General features: G+C 46.6%; 1 protein-coding gene across 1 annotated transcript; it reads right to left on the bottom strand.

The window, feature by feature from the left end:
* Positions 1–721: 721 nt before the first annotated feature.
* BPGM (bisphosphoglycerate mutase) lies at positions 722–12,036 on the bottom strand. The gene is made up of 4 exons (XM_064421334.1): positions 11,956–12,036; positions 11,124–11,216; positions 8,109–8,748; positions 722–3,387 (listed from the first exon to the last, which is right to left on the bottom strand). Exons 3-4 carry the CDS (start codon positions 8,731–8,733, stop codon positions 3,194–3,196), a joined length of 819 nt encoding a protein of 272 aa, XP_064277404.1. The 5' UTR covers positions 8,734–8,748; positions 11,124–11,216; positions 11,956–12,036; the 3' UTR covers positions 722–3,193.
* Between the last annotated feature and the right edge of the window lie 783 nt (positions 12,037–12,819).

The following is a 12,819-nucleotide window of genomic DNA, read 5'->3' as shown; positions in this document are numbered from 1 at the left end:
TTGAATTGGTTGGCAGCAGTGCCACATTATCATAAGCATCAGTACACAAATGGCTCAGACAGATCTGTTCCACTCCCCACTCAACTTCAACACAATCACAAGACCAAGTTTTAAAAAGTCTGTTTCTTTAGTGTGCTTTTTTTTTTAAGCCCCACAGCTGTGTGTTCCCCACTTCTATCTGAATGTCTAACTTGACTTAGGACTTTTACACTGCCCCCCATTATCCCAGCACCCAAAGCTTTCTGTGTGAACATCAGCAGTAAGAAGCAGCCCTCAGCAGGCTTGCAGCTGTCCCTGGAGTCCCAATTCTGCTTGGCATCAAAGTGCTTTGGAGAGTGAAAGGGTTGGCTTTGTCTCCAGAAGCCACAGCTTTAAACACACCATCAAAAAGTAATGCTTCTTGCTAAAAGGAAAAGCAAGCATGGGAATCAGTAAGCATTTGTTTAGAGGCACTGTTCTGGAAGTAAAGTTCCTTGTTCCTAAGTAAATGCCCCCATAGTTTTGAAGGGGTATGCATTCCCTCCAGCACAGCTTCTGCACATGTACACACAAGGAAGTGTTGGCTCCAGCACTATTTTAACCCAATTGACTGCATGATGTGTGATAAACAACTGTTTGAGAAGTTTTGGAATCCTGAAGGTCAGTTTTGTTTACTTATCAGCCCTGAAAAGGAAACAAAGGGGATAGGAGTAGAAGAAAAAAAAAAAAGACTGAAGCCAAATTAACTTCTATTTCAGGTGAATTTATTGAGTTATAAAGAACCTGCCAGCTCCACCATATTTACAAAGGTTTTCAAGAGGATCTAGAGCTATTACTGCTGAGCCACATGTTAAAAATGCATAAAACAAACCAAATCAACAACATCCATTATGTTAACTTTAAAAACACCATTTACCTGATAGAACTTTGAGGCACACTCAAACATAGGGAAAAATGCTTCCCAACCACAAAACTCTCAAGCAGGATTCTCATTTTTCCCTCTGATGTAGCTATGCCTGAAGATCTTGGTGTCTGACACCTTGGAACTTGGTGTCTGTTCTTCAATAGGCATGGCTTATGAATCAGGATTTTAAATAAAAGGTTCCTTGGAATTGCAAGGTGTTAAAACAATCCTAAAGAGCAGAATAAAATCCCCAGTTGGTTCCATTTGATACTTTTGCAAGGTGTTATTGCTGCCAGATGTGCACATAAAATCCTGTCATCACTGTGGAGCCACAACCCAAGGAAACCAAGTCAAACTTCCCAGAGCACTGTCACTGTTCACATCTCAAGGAGGACTGTAGAAACAGCACCTCCTGCAAACATCACACTGGTGTTCTCTTCTTCCTGGCCACGACTCCAAGGATGATTTCAGCTGCAATTAATGCTCCCTAAATTCCCTCATCCACCTTTCCATTCCCCTCCCCACCCACAGAAGAGATCATGGATTCTAAGGGGAGGAGAGAGCCTGTCTCCCAGTTCAGCTGGGTTCATTTCCAAGGACATTCCAGCTGCATGTCACATCCTGAAGCAATTCCACATTACAATTCCACAATGCCAAAGGGATGTGGGCATGCCCTGTGTGCTCACACACCTGGGTTCACGCAGTTCCACTGGCTACAGGTGGCTCTGCTAGTCTTGTTTACAAGCCTACAGTAACATTTACTTGATATTAAGCTTCACACATTAATGTTTGGGGAAGAATTTGCTCACTTGAGTGCCAGTGACCCTTCCCAGGGCTTTCACAGGTGAAATTTGCTGATCAGCAATCTAACACTGTAACTCTCACTTGTAAACTACCAACTAAGATTCAGAGTTACCCTCTAAGCACAGAAACTAAAACCCCAGAAAGTAAGTCAGTATCAAATCAAGTAGGACAGAAGCTGCTAATGGCATTTCAGAGGGAAAAAAAACCAAAACAAGCAAAAAAACATTGAAATATGTCTCTTGTACAAAGAAAGATGAAACCTACCAGCTTTATGTTTAAAAGAAAAGCATGTAACTTTGTTTCTACTGCAAGGGCTACAAAAACCAAAGAGAAGCCCAAGCACCATTCATGCTTGAAAAACTACCTTCTAGCAAGAAGTCTTTTATGGAGTATGTGCTACTCTAATGTGAGCTGGCATCAGACCTGCCAAGTCTTGCTCCACACGTCAGCAAGGCTGTCAGAGGCACACCACACTGTCACACTGCTCTCTTCAAAAGGAAAAAAAAAAAAAATCCTCTCACACTCACATGCTGCATGCATCTCTTGCAGCCCTTCAGAGAATTTGGCACAGATAATGTTACTGTGGAACACATTTACCTTTGCAACTCAGGAAAGCTTAGAGGGGTTTTTCCTATGTCACTTTTGCTGAGGTGAGCAGGATTTATTTATCAACTGACTAAAGGGTGATGAAACCTCTAGTACACCTTACCAAAGTGTTTCAGGTGCCTCACAAGGAGCTACATAATTGAAAAATTGAGCAGAAGAAAACCTTTGTGCTTCCTTTGTGGACTAAAATCTGACTTAAAACCTATTACTGCAAGCCAGCAAAATGCAGCTATGCTAGGCTTTGCAAAGATGGTGGAGGAAAGGGGATTCCATCTGCATTCCTTAAAAACCAAATACAGAGTAAAAAAAGACAACTATGATAACTCTAGTAGTCAGGACATCTCTACAAAATTCTCTGGACCATGAACTGCCCACAGAAGACTCAAAATGACAAAGGCAGAGAGTTGTCCAGCTGAAGGTGTTCTGAAAGACTGAAGGAAATCCACTGAGAACAAACTGACACAGCTGCTGTGACACAGAAAAATCATAGTTGGTAACAGAGTTATCTGGTTCCAGTGACAGTTTTAGTGCCTATACATCCTGGACTAAATTACTCCAGTAAGCTGGTGCTTTTCTCCTTAACAGATCAGGACTGATTGCTGGTAGACACCAATATCACATCCCTTTGTTTCTCCACTGGGCCACCCTCAGTGGTGGATCTGGGGCAGGCTGCCCTGCAAGTTTCCATGACCTGGATCATCTCTTCCCTTTCCAGCACCAAAAATCTCAAGCTGCAATCTAAATTCCAGTTTTTGAAAAGGCAGAGGGGTTAAACTACCAACCTGAGGCTCAACAATTGTCCCTTCCAATTATTTAGTGCTTGAAATTGAGACATTCACACAGTGCAACCTAGCAGTCATACACACATTGTCACTTACTACCACACTGAACACAGCTCTGCTAGACAGTGGGATTTAACTTCTCAGCTGATTTTACTTTCCCTTGATCTTCCACTTTTTTGATGGCAGCTTGGATAGCTTCTTGATCACCCAGAAACTGGTGAGGGCCCAGAGGGTGCAAATTCTCATCGAGTTCAAGAAGTATGGGCACACCAGTGGGGAGGGTGACATTGATGATGTCCTCATCCGAGATGCCTGCCAAAGAAAAACAAAACAGAGTTACACCTCCAGCCTCCTCACTGCCTATTGCCTTTTTCTGAGGTTACCTAAACAGTCATGGACACATTCCAGCCTCCATGGACACCACCAGCTACTCAAGGGTCAATTCCCAGCTGGGCAAGTCCTTCAGGAACAGCTGAAGGAGACAATTCCCATCCAGGTGAAGACAGTTTCTTCACTTTGTCAGCCTACACGTGTGAAATAAACAGGAAGAGACTGCCCTGGAGACCACACTGTTCCTTTAATACAGGACATGGAGTACAATAGGCTCCTCTCCATCATTTCCCAACTCACACATCCCAAAAGTAGCTCACACATGCTACTCCAACATGAAATAACCTCTGCCACACAGCCAATACAGACTCTTTAGAGAGGCAGGATAACAACGTTAGTCTTTCTCTTAATTTTTCTGGGCAACTCTTATCACACAAACTGTCACAAAAATCAGTATTTAATTCTGCTTGTGTGAGGACCACTCTTTGCCCAGTCTGATTTCTCACAAGCAAGTTTATAGCAGGGTCCACAGTACTGTTCTCAGAATTCCTTTCCACTTTCAAATGAGGGAAAGACAAACGAGGCAGAAAGTCAACTCATACAGCTTGGAGGATTCTTCTTTTTTCCACTTAACTAAAGGAATGTGTACCTGGAAAATAATATTTATGTTATGCAGACATGTAATTAAAATATTCTGGGCTCTCATCTCAATGAAATTGCTGGTTATTTTTACACTGAACACACATCCAAAGCCTCCAAGTGAGTTTCAAGACCAAACATCCTAGTAAAGTTTCCACACAAAGTCTAAATAATTGCATTAAAAGCAGTGACTGCAAAGACATTATCTCTCAAAAAAATCAGGCAAAAGAAAGCTAGTGCTATTGGGAATGTCAAAATTTCCTTCCCCCCCCCTTTCTAGAAGCACTGAGGTCCCAGCAGCAGCCTGCTATGGTGAATCAGGGCAGCTTTGGGTAATTCACTCAGAAAATGCACACCACCAAGCTTCTAAAGTGGTGACACCACACGAACTAGACCAAGGTGCACCAGGCAAACATCCTCCTGGAGCAGCTGACAAAACAGATGGGCCTCAGCACACACGGGTGTAAGTTTACCAGAGATTGTCACATTAAGGAGAAAAGCAGAGCCACCGTGTTAACAGGAAAACACACACGAGTCCAGCAGCTCAGCAACAGTGGGGTGACAACAGGCCAGAAAAAACAGAACTGCTCATGAGGTGAGGATCATATTCCCCTGCCCAGAGACTGCACCAGCACCCTAGTTCAGTGACCTATTCTTGCTTTATGCTCAGCACTTGGGTGAGCCCTAAGTTTCAGAAGGGCACAGAGCACCAGAAACAAACCTTTGCAAAGAACTTACACCTTGTTAAATACTGAGCATTGAAACAAGCCACAATCAGCTAAAGCAATTCTTGTATAAAAGGGACAAATAATTCACCTGGTGTAAGCCACAGAATCAGACCTACAGGGAAAAAGCCTCAAAGAACACCTAAAATTTAAAAATGGATGGGAAAAATACTGCAGTCATTCACCAGGCACAAGCACTGTTCTCAAGGACTTTGTTTGCAAAACAAGCAGCCAAGCTGCCTGAGCTATTATTTTGAGGATTCTTCAGCATTAGATTTTAACAACACCCACATCACCACGTATATTCCCAGAGAATCCATGCCTAGGAAGTGTTCTGACCACCTCCTAAGTTCAGCCTCCCAGACTAAACCATTCATATACACACACAAAGCAGATGAAGTCATGCAGGAGAGTTCAGGCAAACCACATAATGTGGGCAGGAGACATGATATTTAAAAGTTTCCTCTGGAGATGGATTAAACAAAACTAGCTGTAGCTACATGGATTCAGAAATGCATTTTACTGTTTTTACACAAGACCAAGTGACCACAATGTCAACTGATTTACAAAGCAAAACAGTGCAGCCTAGGATAAACACACAGCAGCAAACATAATGGTTCTCTCCTCAGGAGTTTTCCCCACACAGAAGTGCAGCCCCACAGGCAGAAGTCTGGAAACACAAGCTGAAGTCAGATAAAACCCTAAAGAAACAAGAGTGCCTGTTGCTGTGTATAGCATTTCTGCTCTTCAGGAAGCAATGAGCTGAGCAGGCTGGTGACACGAGCTCTTTGGTTGTAGGAGAGCTCACCAGAACTCTCCCCAGCCAGCAGGCCAGGCCAGCAGAGGGATCACACCTTGCAGCAGCAATGGCTGCAGGGGGAGCTGACTGCTATCCAGTTACTCCGTGTGCTGTAACTAGAACCAGCTGACCTTTTCCTGAGCTCCATCCCTGCTGGCCTGAGTCACAACCCAGCCTATGGCACAGGGGAGGAGGGTGAAATCAGGGCAAGACCTCAACTGCTGACTCCAAGGTGCCATGGTAAATAAGACCACTGAAGTGGTAACATGCTTCCTTCCAGTTTAATACCAAAGCCTGGGTCCCAGCACTGCTGAAATACTGTGCTGCTGGAAGCATTTTTTACCAAGAAGGTTTAAAACCCAAATTCTACCTACTCACAGCTGTGAGAACCCACAGATATTGCTGAAGCACTCGGGATGACTTCCTGAGGAGCCCAGAGAAAACCCTGAGCAGGCAGCTGCACTCCTCAATGGCCATCTCCCATGCTCTGTCCTGGGAACACTGCTCCTCACCTGTACAGCAGGGAGCAGTCAGGCACAGGAACACTACAGTAACTTGGTACAGCACTTATTAAAAAAGAGACCTTTCAAAATCACATTTAAAATTCCTCTCCAGCTCACTTATCCTCTGTTTAACCAAACTGGGTAACCAAACACACAAATATCCCCAGGCAAGGTCAAGAATTCACCTTCATGTGGTAGCCCATGGAGTGTTTTGAAATATTTGGACCTTTAAAAGTCCTTCAGAGACAAACCCCACTGATTTTGAGCACCTACAGCACTTTCAGAAGGGCTGGTTCAGCTTCCCCTTCCCTCTCACCTGTTCTTACCAAGCTCCTCCCTCCTATTCTTATGGTCAGAGGAACCCAAAACCCACAAGAGCAATTGAGAATAACAACACCCTCCCCTCTGCATGTCCACTGCACTTGAGGCCAGATGATTCATCCAATAAAAGATCATACACAAGATCAAATGCATCAATTCAGCCACAAAAGCTTGTTTAGTACTGGTGCTTTGTAATGGAGTTCCAAATCAGGTCAGAGCATCCCATGTGCTTAATGAAAACACTAAAGCTTTAGCCTAGTAAGGTGAATATTCAGAGCCACTTTCTGCCCTCCCTGCAAGACAGATCTCACTTCAACAGGGCAGAGGAGGGAAACAAGCAGAGTGTTAGAACCTGGCTTTTGATCTTGACAGAATGCCACCTTGCTGTGCAAATTTTAAGGAAAGAAAGATGGGTGGGCTACAACCATGGCTGTAGTATGTAATTTACATTTGTTCCACTCGTGTCTGCCAAGACTTTCTGTCTGTATTAGGTTTGCACAGCAGGCTTTAGTAGTAGGGGGCTACAGTGGGGCACCAAAAAATAACTGTGGTGGGTTGGGGGTTTAGCTGGACACCAGGTGCCCACCAAGCTGCTCTATCACTCCTATCCTCAGCACAATGGGTGGGGAAAAAAGATGCAAAAATAACTTGTGGGTCAAGATAAAGGCAGTTTACTAAAGCACAAATAGAGGCCAAGCACAAAAGCAAAGAAAAACAAAGGATAACAAAGGATTTATTCTGTACCTCCCATCAGTAGGCAATCCAGTCACTTGCCACTACTCAGGGCTTCAGTGTGCAGAGCTATGGCTTCCATGTCATCACAAATGCCCTTCCTCCTTTCTCTTAGCCTTTCCTGCTGAGCAGACACCACAAGGGCTAAGGAATATCCCTTTGGTCAGTTTGGGTCAGCTCTCCTGGCTACATCCCCTCCCAAGAGCTTGCCCAACCCCAGCCTATTTGGGGACAATGTTGGAGAGACATTCCTGATGCTGTGGGAGCTCTGCTTAGCAGTGGCCAAAACACAGACCAAGATGATTTGCAATAAGGCCCAGCAAGCTCACAAGAAATCAGCACTTCAACACAAATGGGGCAAGGTGTCACAAATTTTACACTAATACCTTCATAAAGGGACACTGTCAAAAGGATTCCAATATGAAGCACTAGTTATTAGATAAGGAGAAAGCTATCCTCCCCCAAAGAACTGAGAAAAAACATCTGCAAATAGATCCCGTGCATCCAAGATGCTCATTTAGCATGACAGATTCTACAGACACCTCATACACCTTAATGAGGTCCACTCTGGGCAATGAGAAAACAAGAACAAAATCCAGACCCACAATCAAAGCCTTTTGAGCATGACACTGTTGCTCCAATGATTGCATGCAAGTGTAAAGCAGAACTACATTTCCAGCTCTTTACTCAGAACAAGAAAAGACAGATTCAGAGAATTGCATCCTGTTTAAAGAAAATACCTCCTTGAAATAGTAACTGCAAGGGATACTCTGTAGTATTTTAAGAAACAAATTCAAATTGACACAAAAATTAAAATTGTTTCATCACATCCAACTGAAGTTTGCTTCCTTGACCAACTCTGTACTTCCCCCTTGGAGACCACAGACATTCTTCCCTTGCCCAGGTAAGTAATACACACTACAGAACAACATATGAAGCTCCAAGCCATTGAGTAGGGAGGAGAGGGGAAGGCTGAAACCTTACCTTCCACGTGCTTCAGCAACGCCCTGCTGCTGTTGCCATGAGCAGAGATAAGAATCATTTTGCCACTTTTCAGTTCTGGCACTATCTTTTCATTCCAATAGGGAAGGAGTCTTTCAAGCACATCTTTGAGACTTTCAGCCTTCGGGAGATTCTCCTGGGAGACGTCGCTGCATTTGTAGCGGCGGTCGTTGTAGATCTCTGCGTAGTAGGGGTGAGATTCAGAGATGGGAGGCGGGGTGACGTCGTAGCTCCTCCTCCAGATTTTCACTTGCTCCTCGCCGTGATTCAGAGCCATCTCCGCCCTGTTGAGCCCGATCAGCGCTCCGTAGTGCCGCTCGTTCAGCCTCCAGGAGCTCTGGATGGGGACCCACTCCTGGCCCATCTCCTGCAGGATCAGCCAGGCGGTCTGGATGGAGCGGCTCAGCACGGAGGTGAACACGAGGTCGAACTCGAAGCCCAGGGCTTTGAGGTGCTTGCCACAGTTCTGAGCTTCCTTTATGCCATCGCTGCTCAGCTTCTGGTCCACCCAGCTGCAGAAGCGATTCTCCTTGGTCCAGGCTCCTTCCCCGTGTCTCAGGAGAACGAGCCTGTACTTTGCCATTTTGGAGGGAAGCTGGTCTGGCATCTAACAGCGACACATCTGGACAAAGAAATGAGACAGACCCATCAAACATCCCACAGATAATGCAATGTAAATAGCAATAAGGCAGTGAAAAGTAAACAACTATCAGAATCAAAACAAGCAAAGAAACAAGTGTCTGCTGAGTATGATTTTACAATTTATTTTTTTTACAGTTGAGAGTGGGAGGAATTCCAAACCAGGAGACCTCATGTGGGAAGCAAAGTGCCATCCTTCACCCAGCTTGTTGCAACTAGCCCACTGAAACAATTGATTAGGAGCAGATTTGTACAAGCTGCTCCAGCCTACAGTTTCCCTCAAGTGCTTAAACAGAGCCTGTCACTCAGTATCACAGGCTCCCAGAGGAGCAGATCTCCCTCACTGGGGAGCTCTGAGGTGCCACATGCAGCTCAAGCCCACCAGGGCTGTCCAGGTCCTCCCTGCTCCCAGGGAATGCAGCAGAGAGCAGCTGTGGCCCCCAACCAGAGGAGCTGGAGAGCGGGACCACAGAACTGCAACTGGCAGCTGCAACTGCAACCTTATCAGCTTTTCTCAAAGGAGGTGTCAACACAGTCACACTGCACAATTTCCTCATATCCCCATCCTGTCCTGCTAACTATGCCAGTCTATGCTTGATTTTTTCCTCAGGCCACCTCCTCCATCATTCCCCCACACTCAAGTGTGACAACACAGGTACTCTGGGATGCAATGAACAGCCAGTGAGTCCTCATTTCACTGAATGCCCAAGTGACCTCACAGATTATCCCATCCTCTTCCTGACTTTCAAGTCTATTTCTCCTCTCCTGCCTGTGAATTACAATGCCAGGTTCTTAGGCTTTTTGTGCCCTCTCCAAAAGCAAAAACATTAATCCTGATGCTTATCTGCTGCCCTCAAGTCAGACAGCTACACACTCATAAAGTCAAACAGCATTTTCCTCTTTTTTCTTGACCAAGCAACATCTCATCTGGATTGTCTTCAACGGCAGATACATTTTCACCACACACCCAAGGGTCTGCCAAGGTGGTCAAAGCTCTGCTAGCAGATAATGGGATGCCTGAAAGGGCCATCTAGCACAGGACTGCAACTCTGAAAGCTCCACTGATCCCTCTGACCTGAGACAAAGGCTAGATGGCAATGGTCAGAGAAGGGAAAAAAATATAAAAATACACCTCTCTGCACTGGGGGGACTGCTGTACCTTAGATGAATATTAAGTGCCCTCAAAACCATGGGCAGTGGGAGACTGAGCTCTGATTTCTGCACACCCAGCCTTGGGCTAGGTTTCCATGACACACTTAAGGAGCTCCCCTCAGATCAGGAGGAGCTGCTTCAGCCACACTCCAAGCAGCTCAGATTCAGGCCCTCTGTGACCCTGAATTAAGTCAGCAGGAAGGGTTAGGCCCATGCATTCTGGGTTTTGGGAAACACCCAGCACAATACCAGCATTCATTTTAACAGCCTTTCAAAAAAAAAAGTGTCTAGAAAAGTTGAATTCATTAAGAGACTCGGGAATCTGATCTTGCTTGCAACAGCAGCTTAGTTCTCCTCTAATCTCAGGTTAAAACAGAGTCTACATCACACAAGGGCACTCTGCAAAACCCCCCCAGTGCTGACTTCTGCCCAATGGCACAGCTCAGGATTAAAAGGCCTCTGAGAACTGAGATTCTCACAGAATATCAGGAGGTATTGTTTGACACCAATAGACAGCTGAAAAATACAAAAAACATCTCATTTCATGCAAAGGCAGGCTGAGATTTGTGTAGGGCAAGAAACACCTCAGACAAAACCTTCTGCATGGTCCACTTTTTCCACTCCCAAAAATGGGCTGCACTTAAGCAAAGAAATCAGCCACTGTCAGGATTCAGGTGTCATGTCACACCAGGTCCAACAGGCTGTGCCCTGTAAGAGCCTAGGTTTACAACCAAAACAAGTATTTGACAGCATTTCCACCTAAAGCAACTGGTCCTTACTCAACATACCAGAGATAAAATTTAAAAATTGCAGTGTTCACAGCATGAGCTACCTCCACAGAAAGCTCTAGCCCTGCAAATACTTCATTATTCAGATTGATTCTATTATCCACAGGAATAGATTATATAATCTAAAAAACCAAATTAAGACCCAACAGTAGGGGTGATGCACCTCTTTGCCAAAGTTTAGTTGGCATTTTAGCTGAAAGAAATAAAAAAAATTAGTTAGTATAAGAGGTACACTTACACAAAGACCAAATAGTACCTGGGTATCATAAATTCCAGTTCATTTATATAAAACATTAGGCAGAAGCACACAAATTTAGAAAGAACTAGCAAGTCACAGCGTTGTTTAAATATCAGTCCACTTCTGGAAGCATTTAAACTAGAAAGCCTTAGAGCAACACGTGGAAATAATCCTACTCACCTTTCCTACAGCAAAGGAACAACCCATACAAATCCCAGCACGGGCTCAAGAGCTGCTTTATACAGAGGCCAGCACACACTCTTGGCTGGTTACCTGCAGGGGAAGAATAAGAATAAGAAGAATAAGCTCACAGAAAGAGCAAATGGCAGTGCCAGCCACCACTTGCTCTCGAAGCTGCTAAAAAAACAGAGCACACACCGCTTGTACGGGCTGGGAAAGCCGCTAAATGCCTTCTCCCAAAAAGATGCCAGCGCACAGCTCCTGCATTTCCACCAAGGGAGAGCTCCTGGTCTCCCACACGCCGCGGGACATCATTTGCCCCCTAAGACTTGTTTAGGCTGCATTACCACGGCGCTGCTGTGCATGGCTGAGGTGCGCAAGGCCAGGCTGGCTGGAGCCCCGAGCAGCAGGCTCAGGGGAAGGTGTCCCTGCCCACGGCGCACGGGGTGGCCTTGAAGGTCCCCTCCAGCCCAAATAATTCTGTTTCACTCTGAGGGAGCAGAAGCCGGAGCCCAGCTGAGCGCGGGAGGGAGCGCACGGCGCTCGGGTAACACCGCACACACCGGCCGGCCGAGCACAGCCCTGGGCTCCAGCACCAGAGGCGGCCGCTGCGGACGAGCTGCCCCGCTCATCGCCTTTCCAAGGGTGAGCACCTGCGCGTCCCTGCCCTCCCCGAGCACGGCGGCCCAGCCACAACCGGGGCAGCACCTCCCGGACCCGCCACAAACACACACACAGACACGGCCGCGGCACACACGCGGACATGCTGGGACAACACCACCACCATCCCTCCCCGGCGCAGCCCCGCCGAGGAAACCCTCCCGGGCATTACCGGGCTGGAGCCGCGCCGCCGCCTCACGGGGAGCGCCGCCGCCGGGCCGGGCCACCCGGGGGCGGGCCGCGCGTCTTATTGCCTCCGCGCCCGCCATGGCGGCGCGCGCTGATTGGCCGGCACGGCGGATGGACAGCGGGCTCAGCCAATGGGCGCGGCGCGGGGCGGTGACGCGGTGCCCCGGCGCTGCCGGGCCTGGGGATGCCGCGGCCGGACCGGCCCGGCCCTCTCCCGGCCGCGGGAATCCCGGCTGCGGGAATGCCGGCTCCCCCCGCGGGCCCGGGCACCCAGAGCGCGACCGGAGGCGTCCAAACCTCTGGCTACTCCCGAAACCGCTTTAGGACCTTCTGGTTTTTGTTGAAAAGCGAGGGGCTAAATTCTAATTATTCATAATGAAATCCGTAGCATAAATAAATAAATAAATAAATAAATAAATATGTGAGTCTTCTTAAGGATCGTGCTCGCTCCCTCATTCCCACAGGCTGTAATCCCAATCTGAACTGATTATAAACAAGCGGATGGTTCGAAACAAGAGGGAAGCGGTGTGGGAAGATGGTCTCCTCCAGCGCTTCTATTGCCACAGGTCTGAATTTATTTCTAAAAAGAAGCAGAACACGCCTTTCATACCCCATCAGTCACATTTTCTTCTCCAAATGCTTACCCCTGAACAGCCACGAGGTAAATCTCAGAGGACCACAAACTGGATGTACACCAAATGTGCTCTGTCATCCTGCCCTACAGGGGATAGAGGTGGTCTTCCCTTTTTAATAATTTGAAAAGATAGCACGTGAAAATAAAATATGGGGGATTCAGATTCTGATAGGAAAAAGTGACAGGAGTAAATTTAAGAAAATTTGGAGCGGA

Source organism: Passer domesticus, chromosome 5 (genome assembly GCF_036417665.1).
Source record: "Passer domesticus isolate bPasDom1 chromosome 5, bPasDom1.hap1, whole genome shotgun sequence".
Classification (NCBI taxonomy): Eukaryota; Metazoa; Chordata; class Aves; order Passeriformes; family Passeridae; genus Passer; species Passer domesticus.
Note: the sequence above shows the minus strand (reverse complement) of the source record. Positions and strands in the feature narration are given on the sequence as shown.

Excerpts from the sequence above, each read along its gene's own strand:
- BPGM (XM_064421334.1), bottom strand. The coding sequence starts at position 8,733 with ATGCCAGACCAGCTTCCCTCCAAAATGGCAAAGTACAGGCTCGTTCTC. Across the intron at positions 3,388-8,108 it reads GTTGCTGAAGCACGTGGAAG|GCATCTCGGATGAGGACATC; the intron begins GTAAGGTTTCAG and ends TTTCTTTGGCAG.